The sequence below is a fragment of the Micropterus dolomieu genome, linkage group LG11 (genome assembly GCF_021292245.1).
Source record: "Micropterus dolomieu isolate WLL.071019.BEF.003 ecotype Adirondacks linkage group LG11, ASM2129224v1, whole genome shotgun sequence".
Lineage (NCBI taxonomy): Eukaryota > Metazoa > Chordata > Actinopteri > Centrarchiformes > Centrarchidae > Micropterus > Micropterus dolomieu.
The window spans coordinates 6,237,234-6,261,039 of record NC_060160.1 but is presented as its reverse complement, the minus strand read 5'-3'; the positions used below and the strand labels follow the sequence as shown (position 1 = coordinate 6,261,039).

The 23,806-nt window shown below is 39.1% G+C and overlaps 1 protein-coding gene across 1 annotated transcript in view; it reads right to left on the bottom strand.

Moving 5' to 3' along the window:
* The window catches only part of galnt16 (UDP-N-acetyl-alpha-D-galactosamine:polypeptide N-acetylgalactosaminyltransferase 16), a 41,748-nt gene that overhangs the window by 6,508 nt on the left and 11,434 nt on the right, over nt 1–23,806 (bottom strand). The window contains exons 3-11 of the mRNA XM_046062246.1: nt 23,673–23,771; nt 23,510–23,577; nt 18,988–19,053; nt 8,434–8,555; nt 3,033–3,120; nt 2,530–2,614; nt 1,808–1,911; nt 932–1,058; nt 273–365 (exon numbers count right to left, since the gene is read on the bottom strand). Coding sequence (XP_045918202.1) covers nt 273–365; nt 932–1,058; nt 1,808–1,911; nt 2,530–2,614; nt 3,033–3,120; nt 8,434–8,555; nt 18,988–19,053; nt 23,510–23,577; nt 23,673–23,771 — 852 coding nt within the window. The remainder of the gene's footprint in view (nt 1–272; nt 366–931; nt 1,059–1,807; nt 1,912–2,529; nt 2,615–3,032; nt 3,121–8,433; nt 8,556–18,987; nt 19,054–23,509; nt 23,578–23,672; nt 23,772–23,806) is intronic.

The window sequence follows — 23,806 nt, the reverse complement described above, 5'->3', positions numbered from 1 at the left end:
ATATCTTTGGGTTTTGGACTGATGATTAGATAAAACAGGGAATTTAAAAATGCCACCTTGGGCTCTGGGAAGTTATAATATGCATTTCTCACAATTTTCTTATATTCTATCCACAAAATGATTGCAGAATTTGTTTTAAACTTTAAAATAAAAAAATAGGGAAGAGACAAATCAGTGAATCTCTTACCTGCATGAAACATAACCAAACCTGTATCTGAGCTGCTGCCTGTACTGTATAACACGAGAAAAGGATGACAGTATAATGGACAAACCTGCCAAAGGCCTTCCCCTGGGCTGACGGCCTTGCAGAGTAGTAGTACTGTTTATATTCATCCATCCACACCTCAGCCGCCCGCCGGGTGTTCCTGCGTAGATACAGACACAACACCAGCTCAGACGCAGTAATGACAGTGCTGGTCGCATTCCTGCAGGCGACTCTAATGACAGTGTCAGGAGCCTTCAGACACCAAAAAATATCTCCATCAGGAAAATCTTCCTTAAAATCTAGGTGTTTTTGCAAGAGAAGACCAAGTTTGGGACCAATACGACTTGTTTAAAGAATTCAACAGCAGCAGTATCTTTATAATATAAAGTTAAGAAATGTAACTTTCACTGTGGTTACTTACTCATTAAAAAATACAGATGGACCTGGTCACTAAGAACAGCAATTTCAAGATAAGGATTGAGTCATTCACCAATTTTATGTTACTTGATGTGTGGGTGAAGACTCATTTCTGACTGCCCAAGACGTGAAAGGTTTTGCCTGGTGACGCACTCAACGTCATACTGAACTGTGCTGAATCATGTGACACTTAAGATTCTAAGGTTGACTAAAAGATTAACCTTCTTGGCAGTTGGTAATTTGTTTTGCCGTGTAATAACACTGTACAGCAGACAGGATGTCAGGCTTCTAACAGATCAGCCCACTCACTTAATGTAGGTGAGAGCATTGCCTTCTGGGAAGTCATACGGGTGTCGTTTCCTGAACACATGACCCACACGGCTGCAGGGAAGAATCTCCAGGCTTCCTCCACACATCCACACCCGGAATGAAAGCTCTGTAGGAGGACAGACACAGGGGATGAGGTCAAGTTGTCCTCGTCTGTCTGTCTTTAGATTACACTGTCTGAGCTGCATCATCTCAGTATTGGCCTGGCCATGTTCACCTGCTACATACTTTATGCAGCAGATGGCTACAAGCTGTAAATCAGTAGTATGAAAGCTGTTGTAGCGCATAATTTAATGCCCTGCTGCCTTGCAAATTCCAAGGACACAACTGCCAATTTGGACAGCGGGCTGCTGAACCACTGCAGCATCCGAAAGTTTCTGCGGTTGAGCAGAGTCAGGCATGCCGCAAAAAAGACACAATGTTACTTGAATTTGTTATTTATGTGTTTAGTTTCCTGACAGTAATGTTCTTGGAAATAGCAAGGGTTCTCCCCCAAATAAATGCAGAAGTAAATAAGAAAAACAAAAAAAAAAGTAATTCCTTTTTGTTCCAAACTAATGATATTTATTTTATATATCAGTGAAGACAGGACTCTATATTTATTTACAGTGAATGGGGAAAAAAACAATGTTCCAAACGTAAAGTACACAAGTGGGGTGCAACCCTCTAAAATCCTTTATCCCTCATTTGATTTTATATATATATATATATATATATATTTAGTATTAATTAATACAATTATAGTTTATGTCGAAGCTTTATCACTAGATCTTCTGAGTACGATGTCTGTGGAAGATAATTAATAAAAAGTAATTATTCTGATTCAAGTAAAAGTTAAACAATCATCAGTGAGCTCACCAAAGTTCTCCCCTCCCCAGATGTCCATGTGGGTGTCATACTGGCCAAGGTGGTTGAACCAGCTCTTGTCCATGACGAAAATTCCACCAGCAATGACGGGAGTCCTGCAGAGTGGGAAGGGAAGGAGTCATATACATTTTCTACACATACTGTGACTCACATTCTTATTCAGAGACTCACTAATGGGGGGGATCTTCAATAGGAATAACTGTTTTCACATTGCCCATTTTTAGTGCACCAAAGGGAGTTTGGAAAGTCTTTATAAGCCTGAAGATGGAATGATGATAATTTCTAATTCTACAGATGGGTAACATAAAAAATATCACCAACATTGGCATGAAACAAATGAAAGTAGGCAACTTAGCTTTAATTCCTTCATTGCCACAATTTGCAATGTTAAGATGCGTTAAGGGTGCAACTCAGCTCTAGGCTTACTATGTGTTTACTGTTTTGTGTTTAACCATTTGTGTTTAAACACATTTGTGTGTTTTGTGTTTACTACTGGTAGTATTTTAGCGTAGAGAAAACAAACATTGTGCCCCTGCTGCTCTATATCTGTCATCATGTTTTTGCTCATGTCCTTTGCACTTTGATATGTTAATGCATATCCATAATATTCATACATGTACATAATATATGTTCATGATGAATTTTTCAGTATTGGAATGAATACTATGGCGCTATGGATCCCTATACCATGATGACAAGAATAAAAGACAGACCTGATAGCCTGTGTGGGGTCGCTCCTCGCCATTTTCTGCTCGATGGGAATCTGCTCCCACTTGAAGTGGAGACTCCAGTCAAATCCTGGAAGGAACGACAGCAAATACTTAGACAAAAAGTTAGATCCAGCAGATAAATTTACAACCACATTGTCTAGACGTCAGTTCTAAAGCAGCCAAGAAAACAGATAGGAGCTCATCTTGGCTGATCTTACTTTCATGATTTCACCTTCTACGTTTTGCCCACTCTTCATACCAGTCATAACAACAAGTGCTTTTTTAAAACTCACTCCTATTGGATGAAAAAGTTCTATCTTTACAAACTTCACTACCAGATTAACATTAATTTCTTTCCTTCTCTTTGGGATTTTCTATCATGGGGTTCTGAATTGGACTGGCAGGCACTGTGATGTCATATAACATTTGGGAAACATGGGTTTTCCTTGACTGCAGCTGGGAGTTATCAGCTGTTACTGTGCATGACTTGTGTTTTGTGTCCTGACCTCCCCTCAAGTCAGCAGAGGCAGCCAAGTAGGCAAAGTTATCCAGGCTGATGACATCAATGATGGGGCTGACCACTCGCGTATGGTCCTGCATGGGAGGAGAAGGACAGACAGACACATCATTAATTAATAAAACGAGACTGAACATTTTTTAACTCTTTTAGGACAGGTTTAGATCAGTATCTTTATGTACCGTATGTTTATTTACTGTATTATAAATCATTACATTTAAGTGACAGAGGTGATGTGGTGGTCACATTCATCCATGATAGCGGTTCAAGCCACAGTAATTATCTTTATGTTAACCAGATTGCCGCTTAAATAGCAGGCAGATAATTACTGTAGGATGGGAATTTAAAGCTCTTTTTAATAATACATGAATTGCAGAGTAGAGACTTCTGCCATAACTTTAATTACTACCAAGGTGCATGGAGAAGGGAAATAGATCTATCAAGAGGAATGATGGAACTAATCCTGCTGTAAGACATTTAAAATAAATGAAGCTTCACATTTCATTTCATTATTTGTTTCTTTGAGGCACACAAGTCATTAAGCCCAGGAAAAGAGGTGTCCAATTTTCTCAGAAAAAAGGCGCATTTTGGATTTTTTTACTCTCAAAAGTTTATTACCAAGAGGCATATATATATATATATATATATATATATATATATATATATATATATATATATATATATATATATATATATATATATATATATATCTACAATACTAACTGACTAAACCTGTCAAACCTGCCCATTCTTCCTACAGCATAGTGAACACACAAATAAACTCTGAACTGTTAAACTACCTCCTGCTGGATAAGTAACATGAACCATAACACAAACAACCACCAGAAGCGAAATGTTGATTTTGTGTGTGTATGAATGTCGTCTACATCTCTCTGTGAATGTGTCTGTGCCAACACTGCTGTTTGCCCATAAGGCATCTGTGTGTGTCTGTGTGTGTGTGTGTGTGTGTGTGTGTGTGTGTGTGTGTGTGTGTGTTTGTGTAGCCCAACACTTTAGCATTGGGAAAATCCAAATGACTGTTTCCAATTAGAGCCATCCCCCTCTTTGCTCAGAGATTGAACCCGTTGTGAACTTTGTGTTGATTGCATGGAAGAGTGCGGGGGAAGAGCGAGTGTGAAATACCACTCTGCCAGAGAGCAATTTGGAAAGTGATGCTCTCAACAGCTTTAAGCAATAGACATTTATTGGGCTTTTAATGAACCTCTGTGATTTGGTAATGCGTGAAGAGGCTGCTCTTACAAAATGGATGTCACTGATGATCTGTCAATATCTCTACCCTCTTTTCCTGTCTCTGTGCTCTCTTTCTGTGTCATTACAGTGTCAGAGTGCTGTTATTTTGTCTCTCACATCTAGCTGCTTTTAATATAGCTGATAAAGGAATTTAAGCTTTTTCTTGTGCTACTGTATGTCAATTTGTGGAAAAGTGGATTGATATACACGATGAAGTGAGAAAGAAGAAGACAAAATGGAAGAATTAACTGTAGAATAGAATAGAAATCATTCCCTCTATAAATGGAAATATGCACACTGAGTTTCCAAATGCCATTTGAAATGTGGAGATTTCTAGTCCTTTGCTTCATCGCCCAGTAATGTCACATCAATCTCTGAATAAGAGACCAACAGAAGACACACTGTCCAGCTTGGGCTAAAGGTCAACAGCCAGACTTACATGTAGACGCTTATTGCTCATACACTGCATGGAGATATTTTGTTTTATTTTGCGATACAGATTTGACATTTTACATAAAGGAAACATGGCAGAAGTATTTTCTGTGGATAAAAGTTAAATATCAGCATGCATAAGAATGACATCTGGTCAACCAATACAATACATTTAAATAGCAAGTGATTAGCCTGCTAACTAGTGGAACTACAGTCACTGGCAATAGTACAGTTTTTCATGTTTTACAAAGTCCATGAATTGTACTCTAATCTGCGGAGCCAGTGAATTCTTGTAAACATTGTTGTAGGACTCAACCTTGTATGATTACCAGAGAAAACCAATATCTGCTAGCCTGACGCATGAACTACTGTCTCTACCTAATCAGTCTATTGTTGTCTCCCTGACAAGGACACGGACCTGAAATTAAATCTTTCTAATCCCTCAACATTTGTGAGTGGAGAGCTCATTACTGGTACTTCAAGCTGTTTCAATTCATGTTCTAAATTAGAAAATTAAAAGCATAATTATGTTGCATTAAAGGACATACTGGACAGTGATCCTTCATCAGTATTCCTGCTGTCAGAGGCCTTCATGAACCCAGGACTGTGGTTTTGGGAAAACTAATGAATCCAGGACCGGGTGCAGCCGGACCGAGGAACTGGTAAATTATCACTGAGCCCGGCACTCTCGTGAATGCCAGACTAAAAGATTGTAATGCAAGCTGGATGAGTCACAGCTGCTCAGAGCCAAGGATGAGTGTACGGAAACACAAACACGATGTGCACACACTCACAATGTGTAGAGTCTTTTGAATAAAACATTGAGGGGTGTTGTACAGTACAGATGTCTGAATATGTGATTTGAATATGAGTTTGGCTGCATGCACAGTTTTTCAGTGAATGTGTTTTAGTTTTGTTTTTTGTCTGGTGTACTTTGTGCACAAACTGCAGACTTTTGTCCTGCAAAGAACTGCTTACTTTTTATGTAGTAAATCAATACTTATTCTCTGTAGTTGAGCCAGCGGATGGGGGCATGGTTCTTTCAAGTTTCAAATGAGCCTATCTTGGACCCAGCCTGACTGAGCTTTTTTGTTGTTCAGCTGAATATTTTGAATCACTCAAACTGTTTGTGTGTCTTGAGAGTGACAAACACACCCCCTTCTGTGTCTTCTGCAGAGACGAGCCCCCACCACCGCCAGGAGGTTCTGGTCTCATGCAGCAAACAGCACCAGTATGGACACTGTGGTCTGTTTGTATTGTCATTTCCACCCTCTTAGGATCCCCTTTATAGGTCCCCTGCCACTCTGAGGTTTTGCTTTCACACATAACATTGTATCGCCAAAGAACATAAATATCAGAAGCATTAAAGTTCTGTATAAACTTCTGTCAGTCCCCAGAATTAGATTTCCCCACGTGGGTCCTCATGATGTCCTGATGATGTCCTGATGATGTGTTGATGACAGTTGACAAAACTTTCCAATCAACGAGATACCTGTTAATCTGTATAATTGCATGTTTACTCCTCTTGGTTAATTTGTAAAAAGTCAGCATGTACACGAACAGAAGTAAAATGCAGCAATGTATAATCATTCCTTGATCCGGATCAAATGAACCTAACTGGTGTGAAATCAGTCTGCTGTACTTCTTTTTCCCTTGCTGTCATAACAATAAAAAATGTGAAAAAAAAGTGCCCACTGAATAAGAGTCCACTTAAGCAGCTCCATGCCTGCTTATTCTGCTTTAAAAAGGAATAGAAATAAACATTTGGGGCTCTACCGGCTTTCTTTGTAAGAGTTAGATGAGGAGGTCGTTAACACTCTCACTTTTGTACCGTAAATATGAAGCTAGACAGACAGCTAGCTTAGCATAAAGATTGGAAACTGGGGGAAACAACTGGCTCTGTCCCAGAGTAACAAAATAGACCTACCAGCACCTTCAGAACTCACTAATTAACACATTACATCTAATAAGTTTGCCCTTTTGTACAGATGAAACTACTGAAATATAATGTATTAATATGAGAGCTTTAAAGGTGCTGGTAGTGGATTTTATTTTACCCTCAGACAGAGTCAGGATAGTTGTTTCTCCTTGCTTCTACTCTGCTAAGCTACCTGGCTGCTGGTTCCAGCTACATATTTACTGTAAAAACATGAAAGTGATATCAATCTTCTCATCTAACTCGTAGGAAGAAAGTGAATAAATGCACTTCCCAAAATGTTAAACTATTCCTTTAAATAAATGTAGTGTGTCGTATGTTCCGTGCATTACAGGACTGGAGAGGCATTTGGAAAAAGAGAGGAGAAAAAGTAGATGAAGAAAGTTGATTTTTGTAATGGACTCTTAAATCCTAAAAAACCAAGGGAGTGGACGAAAAAATTAATCACAGTGGAGGCGGCTCTGTCTGAGGGTCTTACTTTAGTGGGAGCACACATGAGAGGAAAAGTAATTACTGAGAAAAATCTGAAAAGAAACAGCTCCTCCAGCAGAGTCAGTGAATGCCTGTGATGGGGGATAGCAGAGGATTTGGGGTAGCAGCTGTGTTCGTTAGAGCCCAGTCAGAGGTTAGTAATGTCAGGGGAGGGAGGAGACAGTCAGCAAACAGCCTATTGCTCATTAGTGAGTGATGAAGGTCTATTTTCACAGTTACACTTCTCTTTATCAAACCACCACCACTCATATCTCAGTAAGTACACACGTTCATCTCATCTCAAACTAATCAGAAATCATTTATTTACGTGCTGTACGAGCTTTGCTTATGTGACTTGTGTGAAACTGATACAGAAAAGCAGACTAGGACAGAAACAGTCAGGGCTCACAGCCAAAATTCCCTTGAAGGTTCACATGGAAATGCCAGTGAAATTAAAAATGACAGAGCATAAATCCCAGATAATGAAGAGTGGCTGGTTTAGCATTTCATCCTGGTCAAATTTTCATTTTGAATTGCGAAACATTCATGTGTGGATGTAATGGCAGTGTCCCTGGTGGGCTGCATAATTTAATTTGTAGGATGCGGTGAATGGGAAGGATCTTCCCACTGCATTAAAAAACGACTGTTTTTGATCACAAAAGAACCCAGCATGCAGCCTGAAGCAAGAGCTAACGCTGTCACCGTGCACAACATAAACCAGCGCAGCAACACCAAACAGACCAACTAATGCGGTGAAACACTCGAGAATCAAGTGGAAAACGGATTGCTTGGGTATATAGCACAGAACTCTTTCAAGCAGTGACAGGGTGGAGTGTGACATCTGGTGTAGTATGACTTAAATCTTAGCTGAACAAATTGAGTTTATTAACGATATGCAATGCCAATACATCAGCCAAAAAAAATCTACCCTGAACGGGAGCAAAATTCCCTGAAGCGTTACATCACTGGGGCAAAAAAAAAAGGTTTCACCTACAAAATGCATGTGTGTGTGAGTGTGGATTAATTAGATTGTGGGAACATAAATCTGTTTACACAGTCACATTGTGGGGACTTGGCTTCCCTTTGGGGACAAAACACAAGTCCCCAAATGCCATAACGTAAATCATTATATTTTAGGGTGAAGACTTGGCTGTGGGTTAGGCAAGCAGTGGTAAGGGTTAGGTTATTTGATGGAAACACGACCGTGTGAGTTTGTGTGAGCGCGTGTTTGGGCCAAATGTATTAAGTGTCTAATTGGAGAGTGTGAATGACGGCAGACTGTGAGCCTGTGATTCTGTACCTCCTTCACTCTCTGGATCATCGGCTGCAGCCAATCAGTGTTGACCTCGCAGTGGCTGTCCAAGAAGGTCAAGATGGAGGCAGAGGCTGTGTTGGCTCCTCGCACACGTGATCGGATCAGACCTGAGGGAGGCACAGGGAAGAAATGACGCTGAAGTCTGAAACTGGTACAAAATCTATACTTTCATTAAATGATATGCTGCTTCACTGCAACAACTTTGATGCCTTATGTTGCAAAGGGACAGCTGGCTTGAAACTAACGCACACTGTGTGTCACTATTAAAGATACACTGATTTAACATGTCGTAGTCAATCTACTTGTCACAATGACTACTCATCTGCTTGTAAACAGTAGTATAATATTGTCTGTGTAGATTTCTTTACACTGGCTCCTCATCAAATTCAGAATTCAATCCAAGGTTCTTGTGATAATTTATAGAGCTGTGCATGGTGAGGCACCTGCTTGTATTAATTAAAGATCTACAGCAGGCCTGTATCAACAGCAGGTCCCTGCAAACATGCCTGCCTTGTTTTTTATTTTGAAGCCGGTTCCATTTTGGATCTTGTTTATGATTGATGTATTGAGCTCTGCTGCAAATTAATCCCTTATCAAATATCTAATTCACAATCCCTCTTATAGACTTTCTGACACTACAGGCATCTGCAAAGACAAACACATGCTAATTAACAAACTGAATGTGCCAAGTGTGGATATACCAAAGTCAACAACACAACTGCCAGATGCAACACTAGCGGGAGGGAACTCATCATGTTAAAGAAAGCATTTCCAATAACTAGTGCTCTGCCTTGGCCTACTGTAGCTGGTGTTACCATCAGTAGGACTGAAACAACCATTTCAGGTAAGTTCATTGTGCGTGCAGAGAAATAAGCATTTATTTAGTTGATATTTGTTGAACGAAAAAGTAGATTTAATATTATTTCCACAGTGTTGTTTTAACTTTAGCTTCTATGGCTTCTGCAGCTGTAGCACATCCCCCCCACATGCTATATAAATACAAATTCTGCCCAAATGACATTGCTTGAAATATCTATCTTTGGCATGGAGACCTTACATTTTGATGACATGTCCCCACCACTTTTAGAAATTGCTGATTTTGTCCCCATCACTTTTTGAAAGCATTTGTTAAAAATGATCTGAAAATACTTTGCACCAAAAAAGGTAACTAACAAATGAAAATGCTTTGAGAAAGGTTTATTTGTACGATTTAAAACAAACATTCAATGCAGTTTAAATATAGAAGAAACACATCTGTATTGTCCAAAACATTTTTATGAAATGTCACCTGCCAGCTGAATTTTTTGTTTCCCTCCATATAAATACAGACATTTCCACCGTAAATTGGAGCAGAAAATCTCTCCAGAATGCAGGAAATTAAGTCAATGCTCCAATTTTCTGGGGGAGGACGCTCATATATTTCAGCATTTCCTATTGCTTTAAATTAGTGTTAAAAATCATCTCGTCTTGTTCTAGTGCATCGTCACTTGTGACCCTGGTGTATCACCACTTTACAACACAAAGTGATGCCCTTGCTCTGCTGCATACATTTTTGACCAGTGTTTTTATAAACCATCCCTTGCAAGTCCCCCAACAGTATGGAAGTATAATACTAAATGACTGGAGACTGTTTTAAAGCAAAAAACACTCTTACCAAATGTTAATAAATGCACCCACTCTCCCTGCCTTGCCTTGTCTATTTTATTTTCATTTTATGTATTGTTATGATGCTTTCTAACAAAATCTTGCAACAGCTAGGCGTGAAGAGGTTTGTACTCAGGTATGCATTGCATGTATAGGTGGAGAGAATGATGTGAAGAGAGTTTTTACAGATGGCTGCATTGCATTCTGTTCTACTGAGGCAACTGTTGACAGAAAGATTTGTTTCTACCCCACAATGGATTTCTCCTTGTTTTATTATTGAACATCATTGCAAAACATAAATAAGCTGTTGATTTTTGATTAAAAGTGACTTGCAGCATTTCTTTCACAAGTGACGTTTTTAAAATGGCTGAAGACTTTTTTTCTACTGTCAAACTGCACCAAAAGGTCTTCACAGGTCACACTGTCCCTGTTTTCTGCCTGCAAGAATAAAACCACTGCAGATGCAGTGGCACATTTCCTTTTAACTTCTTAACAATATGAAGACCTTTGTTCATTAAATGTTTTTTTCTTTAGGAGATAATCATCTGGGATATTTCAATTTGACTTTTGGGTGGAAAAGCTTCTACAGAAAAAACTGCCTTTTGAAATGAAACCGATTAATTGGATAAGTCTGAATTAGATAGCAGAATGTGTCTCGCTCTTTGCCCTATCAACATTTTAAATAGCTTGTAAAAAAAAAATAAAAAAGCCCAAAATATCAAAAGTGTCTCTACAGTCACAGTAACGTGAATTAAGACAGGGAACTGAGGGGGTGGTTAATTGTCTATTTTTTCTGCAGCATCTATAGTTATTTAAACAGATGCATCTCATCATCTGAAGACTTTTGTTCCAAAGTCTGAGATCATTAAAATAACAGAAACTTTGTTGTTCAGAAAATTGTTTGAAACACTGCTGTTTGTACCTGTTAAGTTTATCTGTATTGGACTTGATGCTTGATGAGGAGGTCATGTTCCTCAGATTCATTAAAATAATCTGTTTTAGCTTTTTTATTTTGGCACCACTTGAAAATTGCGCAGCATCAGCAGGGATGTAAAAGATAAATTTATTTGTGCTGTACACACAAAATTGCTGTAAGGAAGGAGTGATTATTGTCTACATCTTTTTTAAACCTAATTTCTCCAAGATGCACTTTGTAACGAGGCAGTTCTGTATCAGAGAGCCTCAACGAGTACATGCAGCGCAAAGCTGAACAGAAATTAAACAACAAACAATTACAATTTAAAGCTGGAGTAGGCCATTTATTTCAGAAGCATTCATTGTTATATTTGTTTAAATTGTCTTTACATCCCAACAGCAATCCCTAAATCAAATGCTCTGTAGAAAACATGACAAAATCCAGTAGTGGCTGTCTGTAATAAGCATGGGCAATCATTTCATCCGTGCAGTCTGCCCGTGCACTTACTGCGCATTCAAATGTGTTCTGGGAGATTGGCTTTGGAGGGACGCCTGAAAAAAGGGGATGGGATTTTTTTTGGTTGTATACTTTCATAATCTAGCTGTCTCTTGCTAGTTTCTCAGACATTACCTACCCCAGCTTTAACTCAAACTGGTATGTAGAGGCTTGGCTCAGTGCAGTTTGGTAGTAAAGCAGTAAATTGTTTATACAAACACAAACAGACTTGATTACCAGCAGTACGGAACAATGCACACTCTCCTACTAAAACATTTGTCCAAAAGGATGAGGCTTGCAATATTCAGTATTTTTGTTATTGTCAACAAATCCAACGATAAGACCAAAACCAACAATGTGTTTGTCTGTCTCTAAATACTTTCTCACGTCGTATTTGTGGATCTCAGCTCCATACATCTTTTAAAACAGGTCCAAAATACATTTCCTAAAAATAATTCCCTAGTTTTTACCAAATGTTACTCATCAGGAGAAGATGCTCATTTGTGCGATTATTTTCAGCTGTGAATTTAGTTGGCTAGTGACTATTTACAGCAGCAGGACAGTGTTTGGGGGACTGAGTCAAAATAAACACTGTGTGTTTGTGGTAATGAAGGACCCCAATGCAACAGTGGGCCTTTTCAAGTGTATATTACCAAACACATTATTACTGGATTAGGTTGTGAGCATGTGAACAATTGTGTCTTTATGTCTTTGATCTATATTTTTTAAATCTTCAACAATATTTTTCACATTCAAGTGGTGGCCCCTGTGTTTGGTTCCTGTCAGATTAAAGGTGAACAAATATATTTAAAATCTCATTCAGGCTACAGCCTAATAAACAGTCAGATGACACCACTTTATCACCCTTTAAGGAAAACCAGTGTGTCCCTGAGCATATATAGCAATTGTAAGTCGCTTTGGATGAAAGCGTCAGCTAAATGAATACCGTTACCGAATACCGTAAATGATGAATTAATGAACACTATCAGAGCTCTATTGAGGATGACTTTTTTGATTCACAATGCATAAGCTTAAAGGTTAAGTTAATTTTTCAACCTTGACACTAGTTTCCCAAGTTTTTGGGACAATGTTTTTTTAAATTGGTATTGAGGTATTGAGCACTGAAGAATAGTTCAGTTGTTTATACGTCTGTGTCTGACAACGTGAAAGAAAGGATCCCTACAGAGACAGACCTTTTTTATAGAGTAAGATCCTTTTTATTTAACCCGAATCAGTCGCTATATCAGTCTCGTCAAAGCCACCAGACTCTCTTGACAAAAACAGTAATTCAAAGTGAAAAAACGTACCTAAGTTAACCTTAATCTCAGAGTGAACATAAACATTAACCACACGGCTGGTCGGTTTCATTCTGCAGTCCATCACAAGAAGTATGCTGAGATGACCATTATTGCTAAAGCGGTTAGCTCACAATGGCCACACACAAGGCTAGTCTGTCTCAAATGCAATTCGAACAGACAGGATAAACTGTACATCTCACATATCACCATAAGGAGGTGATGATGATTTTGTACACAAAGGATCCTAATTATTAACAAAGGTTAAAAGAGAGATGAATATCTCTCCCATGATTCATGGTGAAAGTAGTGCACTTGACTGACCGGAAACTGACAAAACTGAGATGACTGAGCCTCACTGACTGACACAGTGAGCTCCAAGGTTTAGACTCATTCAGAGAGGGCGAGACCGGTTTTGAACATGATACTGTCTAGCCAGAGCTATCTTAGAGAGATTATGGAACAAAACATCTACAGACCAACTCAAAATCTCTTGCTGTAGTTGTCTAGGAAATTGTATTTTGCTGGTGAGTGTCTGGCCCCATTCAAAGGAATGCATTATCATTTACACAGTCTAGATTTCTATGTTTTGGGGAACTGAAATGCTCTCCCAGCCTTAAATGAAGATTCAAGGAGAGGAGAGGAACAGCAAGGGGGGGAAAACACTAAACAATTTCACAGCTCTGACCTAAACCCTAGTAAATGTGGACAGACTAACATAAGGAGTACAGAAGCAGGAAAGGTTAAGGATAAAAAATACAACACATATATATCTATATATAGATATTCCTACAGGTCCAGACGTGATCTTATGGTGGATTGAACTAACATCCTGTGAATAAATGAAATACTGTCTTGTAATTGTTGGCATGTTAAGTAAATAGGTTAGACTTTTTGATACACAGGAGGCCAGAGCGCCTGCCAAAGGCCCTAACTAGCCCAATAACTGAAATTAATCACTGTTTTTCTTCCTTGACGATGGCATCAGCAACTCACAGAGTGCTGGTGCTGTAAAACGGTATGACAAAATGTTTTAGTGAAGCAAGAAACCTTTTTCCAACATGTGTAAGCGACATTGCCTTCACAGCTGCCCTTTGTAGCCACAGCTACTCTCCATTACTTGGAGCCAGGGACTTGGGTATTCATCAAGGGCTAAGGATTACTGGAACAGCAGTAAAGGTCTCAGTAAAGGCCCTATGATGATTTGGGGCCCTCAGGTTACATCTTAAATCAACTAGCTGAGGCTGAGGAAACTAAGGATGTGCTAAGGACACGCCAGGATGGCATGCTGTTGTTCAGGTAATAACAAGTCACTCAGAGATTATGTGAGAAAACATCTAAATAATTTTGAGACTTTTGCAGGCTCCAGTCTTGATAGGTGTCTCGAGCTTTCATCTCGCTCTGAAAAATTAATATCTTGCATAGATGACATCCTACAATCCATAAACCCAGCTGTTTCCACTCCAATAAAAAATAAGTGGGAAGAAGAAATGGGCATTGGTATATCAGACATCCAATGAAAGGAAGGTTTGGAGAACATCCATCGTTGCTCTAACATTACAAGGCACCGTTTAATCCAGTTTAAAATCTTACAACGCCTCCACTACTCTAGAGAGGGGTTACATAGAATATACCATTAGATCTCCCCTACTTGTGCCAGATGTTCTTTGACGGACGACACACTACTTCATAGCTTTGCTCTATGTCTTCATGTCCAAACCTACTGGACCAATATTTTAGGATTACTATCAAGAATGCTACATATAGAGCTGAAAGCCAAAGTATGTGCTATTATCTTGAGAGTATACAACAATACTATGAAACTGAGTAATACTCAGCAATGTTTTCTATCCTATAGCCTCATTTCTGCAAAAAAGAAAAGAAGTCCCCACTACAAAGATGTGGCTTAGTGATCTCACAAACACACTGCACTTCACAAAGAATAAGATATACTCTCATGGACAAACTTCCTCATTTAGACACGATTTGGACACATCTCACTCTTTATCTTGAACACTTGACCCAAGAGTAATATTTTCCCTCTGACATCAGCTGAGTAGTGAGCCGATGGTTGGGATGGCCGATGTTCTTCTTGTGTGGCATTTTATTACATTTTGTCCTGTATTTTGTTTTTATTCTAATTGACTTTTTTTCTTATTTAATGTGTGTTAATGTCACAACCTCATTTATACAAGTTCATTACAACTAAAGAAGAAAAAAAAGAGCACTTTATGTTGTGTCCATCTACTGTATGTCAATATGGCTGTATAAGCAGATCTGTACGGTTGTATTTGTATAAATGCCATTTGCTCAAATAAAACATACATGAGCTAAGAACAAGTCACTCCAACTCGATTGAGGACATCACGGTAAAGAATTGCCGCACATATACGCACAGGTACATAACATTCATTGGTCCTTGGGGGACGTGAGTGAGGGTGGGGAAGAAGAAAGAAGAAGGCAGCCAAACACTACACTACACGTAGCATTGAAATACAGAGTGACCAATGAGGGATCAACAATGGCCAGGGTGGGAGTGGTTAAGTCCCAGGAGTTCAATGTTGTTTTTGACTGGTATTTCTGTGATTATGGTGTTTCCTATACTGTACACACTTGATTAGCCTGCATCCAACTCGACCACATAGTCTTAACAGATCAAAGTGAGCAGTAACACCATTGATCGACAAAGCCCTCTTAGAAACTTATGCTAAATGTCCACTTCTCACAGTCATGAAAAATGCAATTCCTTTAAACAGCACAGTTGCATGCCGTGCAGCGGCTTGTCCCTCCATGAAGGTTCTTCATCTTCCTTGTCCTCACCCTCAGGTTTCTCCTGCTTGAGGTATTCACTAAGCCCTTCATCTTTTTGTGCCATCTTCCTGATGTACTCCTGGATCTTTGTCGTTTCATCCTGGACAGTGGTCTTGACACTCACAAGCCCTCGACCTCCCTCACTACGCTTGGTGTACAGTCTCAGGGTGCTGGATTTGGGGTGAAATCCTCCATGCATTGTGAGGAGCTTTCTTGTCTTGATGTCAGTGGCCTCTATCTCCTCCTTTGGCCAGTTTATTATACAAGCGGGGTATCTGATGACTGGCAGGGCGTATGTGTTGATGGTTCGGATTTTGTTCTTCCCATTCAGCTGACTTTTCAGGACCTGCCTTACTCTCTGTAGGTATTTGGCTGTGGCGGACTTCCTTGCTGCCTCCTCATGGTTTCCATGGTACTTGTAGCTGTCCTGAACATCTGCAATGTGGCCTTCTGGTAGTTCAATCCCCTCGGTTCTGATCATTTTCATCTTTTGGTTACCATGCAACCAACTTGTCCAGTCCGAACGACATGCCAATGTTGTTGCTGTAGATCCTGGTAGTGTGGATCAGTGAGTCGATGTCTCGCTCATTTCTGGAATACAGCTTGATGTCATATATATATATATATACATATATATGTATATAGTGTTTTTTACCTTAACCTTTTCTCTCAATATTAACCTTTTCTTCTTATTATACTCTTTATCAGTCTGTTCACATATGTAGGGTTTAGGTCAGAGCTGTGAGATTGTTCAGTGTTCCCCCTCTTATTCCTCTCCTCTCCTTGAATGTTCATTCAAGAACGGGGAAGGATCTCTGTTCCACATGCCCGAAGCGGCCCTAGGCATCAGGTCTCTGGAGCAGCTGTATATGTGTTGTGGTACTTCTCTGTTTATTCTCTTTTATTAATAACAAAAAGACAACAGTTTGTTGTAACTCAATTATTTGCTTAATCCCTCACCATTTTTATTATTGGACCTTTATTTTACCAGGCAAGTTAATTAAGAACAGTTTCTTATTTACAATAACGGCCTGGCAGGAAATAAAGTCCTCCTGTGGGAAAGGGTACTAGGATTAAATAAAAACATAAAACAATAGACAGAGAATGCAGGACAACAACACAGTCCCGACAATGATTATTGATGACAGACTAGACATAAGATAATCTACAGAGAGTAGACGATACAACAAATGGCACAATAGTTGAGTAATAAAAACAATCTAGATAGTAGCAGAGCAACATATAACAACAACACATAACATCATATGAAGCAATTACAGTTTTCTGTAAACGAGTTGGTGATTTTGCCTTTAAAAGTGGCAGTGGTGACTAGAGTGGAGAGTTTTATTGTGTTTTGGAGTTGGTTCCAATCACCAGCAATATACAATTTCTACGAGTGTTTGCTGCTTCTTATTAATTGAATAACTTATTTATAAGATCCACATATCTTTACAGACTAAAACAAATGCAAAAATTATTAACAGATTCATCAGGAAATGAATTACTACTTATGGCCCTAGTATTTTTCACATTACTTGTGGTGATAATAATAATAGACTGTATTTGTAAAGCACCTTTCATACATAAGATACAGTCCAAGGTGCTTCAAACATCACAAAACACCAACAAAAAAACATTTAAAAGACTTAAAAGACTGTCAACAAACATGTCAGATTTTTTTAGTGGTCTATTCCATAATTCTCATCTACAACAACAAAAGCCTCCTCATGCTTGTTTGTTGTAACTGTGGGTACATTTAATGCTCCAGTACTTCATGACCTCAGGCAGCAGTTTGACACATTAAAGGAGAGAAAGTCAATGACGCCTGAAGGTGTGAAACCATTAGGAGCTGTGTAAAGTTATTAATATCACTGGGACAAGGACTCTTAGTTTACCAGTACAGTAGATTTAGATTAAATGGGGATGATGACTCAAATAATCCTGTCACATAGTTTGTAGAGTTTATATCCAAACTCATGTCAGGTTTGTGCACCTTTCCACAGGAAATTACTAATCCAAATATTACTATATATCAATACTTCTAGTTTACTTGATAGAAATACATAACAGTCACTTTTTGAATTATGTGTATTTCTATCTTTGTTTTTTCTCTTACTTTGATGGGGATTGTCCCTCTGTCTTATCACAAGGTTCTATGTTGGGGCCACTACTGTTTATAATTTACCTCCTTTTCTTTAATTTTTTTTTCAATGTTATGCTAACAATACAGAGCTTTATGTGTCCACTAAGCCCCATTCTATTCTCCCCTCCAATACCCACCCTGCCTGTCTCCGTGACATACAGATATGGATGACAAACAACTACCTACAACTCAACAGTAGTAAGACTGAGCTACTACTCATCGGTTCTAAATCTACACTCTCAAAAACTAATATCTCTTCACACTCCATTGTTGAAGCCATCATACCGGTCTCCACACAAGTTAAGAGCCTTGGTGTCACCCTGGACAGTCTTTCTCCAGTCACATAAACAGTGTCTCCCGGATTGCCTTTTTCCATCAGTTAAACATCTCCAGACTACGCCCTGCCTTAACCCAACACTCCACGGACGTCTTGAGCGATGCTTTGGTCACATCAAACAATGACTACTGCAAAGCAATCCTGGCAGGCATCCCCAATAAACTTATTCAGCTCAAGCTCATCCAGAACACTACAGCAAGGATCACCTCACGCTCAAAGTCTACTGGACATGTACACACATTGGCTCCCTGCGTCATAACTGATTCATTTTAAAATCTTAGTAGTAATATTCACAGGAAAAGAATATGAAAAACTATTTTGATTATCAATTTTAAGTAATTTATCAAGCAAGACTGTCAAACATTATCCGGTTCTAGCTTCTCAACAGTGATGATCTGCTGCATTTTGGGGTTTTGTTCAGACAGAATGGATAAATTGAAGATGTCATCTTGGTTTTCTCAGAACTTGTGATTGGTATTTACTATTAACTATAACTATTTTTAAACTTAATTGAAAAGGTGATTGTTAGTTGCAGCCCCAGTTAGCAAACAGGTTTCCAAGGTAACAGCACTGTTTCCTGTATTTCTTTGTCTATTTTGGGGGTATATTTTCATTTTACTTTAACTGATCTAATTAATGATTTTAATGATTTCTTTTCCTCATTATGTTTTTAAATGTAGTTCTAATGCATTATGTATTTATGTAAAGTGAGTTGCCTCTGTGTTTAAAAAGTGCTTTTCTGCATTAATTTTTCTTTATTTAAGATGTTTAACAGTTATGCCTTCATGTTGCATTGCTTAAAAAACATTGAGCATACAGCACCTTCAAGCCCAGTCTCTTTTCCATTAAGCCAATTTGCATCCTCCCCCATGTGTCCCTCCCGTCCCTCCACACTCACCCTCTCTCCTGCCATTTCTCAGGCATCGCACTTTAGGGATCTGAGCGAGCAGCTGGCAGTCCTCAGCTGGAGGGGGAGAGCAGAGGAGATGGGATGTTATGATGGAAGCAGAACACACACGGAGAAAAACATACCTCCTCATTGCATCATCTTACACACACTCACACACCCACATACACACATATACATGGATTTTGTGCACTTAAACACAGTCACGCAAGGAGACAAGGCTATTTTCACCACAGTGTAATATGAACTAAACACATCACATTCAAACACAACATCCATCAATGCTCCATCACATTCCTGCAAACAATCAGAAACACATAAACACTAAAAGCACACAGTTCAGAGAGACTGCGTGTTGAAACAAAAGAGCTTAATTTAATTGGATAATTAAATTCAAAATCTTTTTTCCATAAACAAATCAGCGGAGCAGTTCGTTCCCATCATCTACTCCCTTTTTCTACGTGAACAGTCTCTGGCACAGACCTTTTGTTGATGCGTACGGGCGGACATCATTACAAACATGGGTACACACACCCTTGAAAGGATTAACATTAGCAGCAGAGAGTGAGTGTGATCTTGCTGAGGGATTGTGGGTAGATCAAGCAGACCCCTTCCCCAGCAGCAACACGGCCTTATACTGACAGAAACAAGCATGACAACTTGTAATCCCCCTTGATTAAATTTGCTGTGTGTACAAACCTGTTTGTTTGCATTTAAGCTGTCCTATCACGGGGGACGTGTGTGTGTGTGTGTGAAAGTAAAAATGTATTAGTGCTCATAAGGAGTGGACAGCTGTCCACACACAGCTGTGTGTATGTGTGTTTGTGTGTATGTGTGTGTGTGTAGTGAAGAGGAAGGGGGCTTTGCCCAGTCAGGGAAGATGAGCAAAAAGTCACAGATCACACCCACTGAGCAGATGTTGTATACTTTTAGCCAGATTAGATGCGTGTGCATGTGTACGTGTGTGCGTGTGTGGGCGCTTGCATGTATTATACAGTTACATGTTCACAACTGCATACTGTGCACTACTGTTATCCATGTTTTGAATATGAATCATGTCCGCTGTGACGGGTGTGGCCTATCTCTCTCTTCCTTGTAGAGGAAAAGCTGATTGCAGTAACTCTGGGCACCTGGGCTAATTGCCCTGTAGAGTATTTAACGCTTTATTCTCATTCTTAGGGTCTGAGGTCGCTGCTGGGCTGACAACAGACAGACCTCTCTACTAACTTGCTACCATCTGTTTCCCTCCATAGGTTCCACCTTTGCCTTGGTTTCTGGACATGCGTTTTTAGTTGATAGTTATTATTTCTTGCACATTACAACACCCTCACACACATTTTCCATGCATTCATCATCCTGACTTGACTGAAACCACTGATGTTCATGACCCATACTTAACCCTTAATTTGGTTAATTTTGGTTTAAATAAATATATTTTGTTAAACTTCTACCATGGTGTGTCTCCCTTTTGTTGTGGCCTTTTGAGCCAGGTCATAACAGGGGGGGGAGCAGGAAAAAATACTAAATTAAGTATATTATAAAATGCCACACTACATACTAAAATTTACAAATTTAAGTTTAAATTAGCATTAGTGACGTTGGAGTTTTATAGATGTAAACTGTGCCACACCGTGCATGATTTCCTGTCAGTACAACACCGCAAAGGCAATTAATTTCTTGTAAGCTAAAGTTCAAAATAGTGCACAGTTAACAACAGCACATAGTGTTCACTGGGGTGTATTTTTATCGCAACACTATTGGAGTCACATGCTGTCGACTGGATCTAAAGATCACTGTCCTTGATTGAGGACAGCATGCTTATGATTAAGGCAAGTCTTAATAGGATTACACTCAGGCAGGATGATCTATCCCCCTGCTGCTGACCATTGTCCCCCACCACCTCCTCCACCTGTCTGCCTGCCGGGTCACATCTACAGACCTATCAGCTCACACTCTCACTGAACCTGACTTGAATATATTTATTTATGTAACTATTTTGTCTTGCTAGTCATTTGACAACATAATAAAATAATATACATATAATATATATATTTTTTTATATTTATATAAAAATAAAAATACATGATGTGGGAAGCAACTCTATGTCTGAATATGCATTAATATTTTAATAATTTGGGCCAACAGAAAAGAAAATACTGTACATTGAATTAGGTTGGTGTAAAAATTCAGACATTGCCAACATGAGCAAATAAAAAAGTTACCTTTCTAATTTTGGTGAACTGACCCTTTTAGTTTCTCAACACTAAGACATGATGGATGTGAGTGGATGGAAGTATCTGTTGCTCATTCAGAAGATTTAAAAGCTGAAAGATAGAAGGTAAAAGTGGGAAACACTTTTCTGACTGTGTGTGCATTCAGGCTACCAAGGCAACAAAACACAAGGACACATTTGACAGTTTAATTAACTTTCATTTAATTTCATACTATACTTATCTCTCAAATAATTTCAGCTGTTTTGCCTTCATCAGGGTGGTATCTGAGGATGTCTCTGCATCTTTATATACAATCCATTGATCAGTCATGTGACTTAAAAATCACCTCAATAATGTTTGGTTTGGACTGTATATAAATAAGCCATGAAAACTTATGATGAAGACCATAATTATTTGGGATATAAAGCATGGTATGTTGGAGTAGAGCTCGCACCTCACAGTGTGTGTGTGTGTGTGTGATCTGAAAGGACAAATAATCCATGTTCATTTAACATCATGTAGTGATTTGGGGCATTAGGGAGCATGCACAACCTCCAGCCTTTAAACCGCACTCTTAAGCAGCAGTTTTATTTTACTTTTCTTAGTAGGGATTACTGAGGCCTTTAATAAAACACAGCATTAGAAAGTGGCAACACATGGAGACCACAGGGAAGAGCTGGAGGAAACAAAACAGTCGACTAATTGGATGCTTATTGGTTCACAGTCAGAGTGACACAAAACTAAAAGCCACAAACCAGAACCAAAGTGTGTCTATAATGATTTCACATGATAATTAATGCTAAAAATGTAAATCCAAGACAGGAAGGAGGTAAAACATCTTGCTCAAGGACAAGAGACAGTTACGAGACTGTCTCCGCTCTGACCTCATGGTACCGCCAGTTCAGCGTGGGTGCATGCAGACTGGCTGCAGCAGAGGGAGAATAAACAAGGCATTAGTAAGCTAATAGAGCTCCCGTTGCTACCGCCGCTGAGACTCTACTGTTTAGATGTCTGGCCAGCTTTGACACCTCTGAGTGTGTCTCCATGTGTGTGTGTGTGCACACAGAGCGCATGTGTGCAGTGCCTGAGTACACAGTGAATGTAGGTCGCTGCGTCCACAGACAGAAGATGCATGTGGTGGTAATTACTGAAAGTGCTGTGGACAGTGTGAGGTCCTGTAATTCTTCTGCTTAATGCTGACAAAGTGGAATAATTACTAAAATGTGGTTATCATCTAATTCCATAGTCCTGGTCAGCTACATAAAAACATAACCTGCACTTTATGGTACAATTAGCTGATTAGCTGATCTGTTTTCTAAATGTCAAGGTCAATTAGACTAATGATTCGAATTAACATAAAAACTAAGCAGCTGCAGCTCATTTCTGCAGTTGCTGTGTTTTTAATGACTTTTTATCCGTCAGTAGTGTCACTGATCAATTACATAACAAGTGAGGAAAACCTCACCTCCAACTCTGTTTGTTTTTCTGTGATATCAGACGCCAGTGTGACACATCTTCAAAGCCACTCCTGTCTCTTGACATTAACACGCTACCTACATTTCACCTACATTGCAGGAAAATTCCTTTGACGTTTGCATCACACATTTTCAGGCAGAATGTGAAGAGCTTAACACCTGGCACCCAGGGCCGCAGCCAGGATTTAAAAAATAGTCTATTCTAGCTTTTAAAAAGTCCTGTAAAATTATAAAATAAGCTATTCAGTTGTACTGAAAATGTATCTCCCTACTTGAAGGTCTGATTATGGTTTTCAAAGCCTTCTCCAAACAGACAGACAGTCTAAATGTGTTTATTTGATTCAATATATTTTCTTCTAACTAGAGAAAATTTTAGCTTTAAACTGACTTGGGGGCCACAATTGCAAACAAGCTGTTAAATTTTCCACTATGTTCACCAGCTAGTCTCGGACTTTGTCTGTTTGCTGTTTGCTGCTGAGCAGGTGGTGTATGGTTGTGTTTTATCACAGAAAACAGCTACCTGCCGTGGCTGAAAATTACACCGATGAGAAATATTAAATTTGCGGCCCTTAAAACCAAAACTTTAAACGTTCACTTAAAAAGTTCGGTAAAGCCGATGGGAGCTGTAATATCAGCAATTGGTGCTCTGTTATAAAAACATTGATTATACCTGCTTTAAAGATGAATCTGACATTAAAGAAAACAATCTTCTGTAATTTTTATAATTATACAATTGAAATTCCTCCTAAAATTCCCAGAAATAACACAGAGGACAAAACCTTTGTGCTGAGAACTTTCACCAGCAATTAAAAAGCAGAAACTCACGATCAGAGCTGAAGTCATCTATCAAGATTATTTCTTGAATCAGAGACGGAGGACTTCGCATCAGGACACTGGGCGGGAGAAAAAGAGAGAGATGGACATCTGAAAGCAAAAGCCAATGTCACCATTCCTGTCTAATCAGGCCATTTGTGTCTGACCTCATTACCTTTTAATGGTGCGAAGCAGAGTGGAGCGAGCCTCATTGTGGAAAGTGATGATGATACTCGTGGGGGGGAGGTCTGTGTCATAATTCAAAGACGCACACCTATAGAGAGAAGAGTTTATCATTCAATAAGAGCA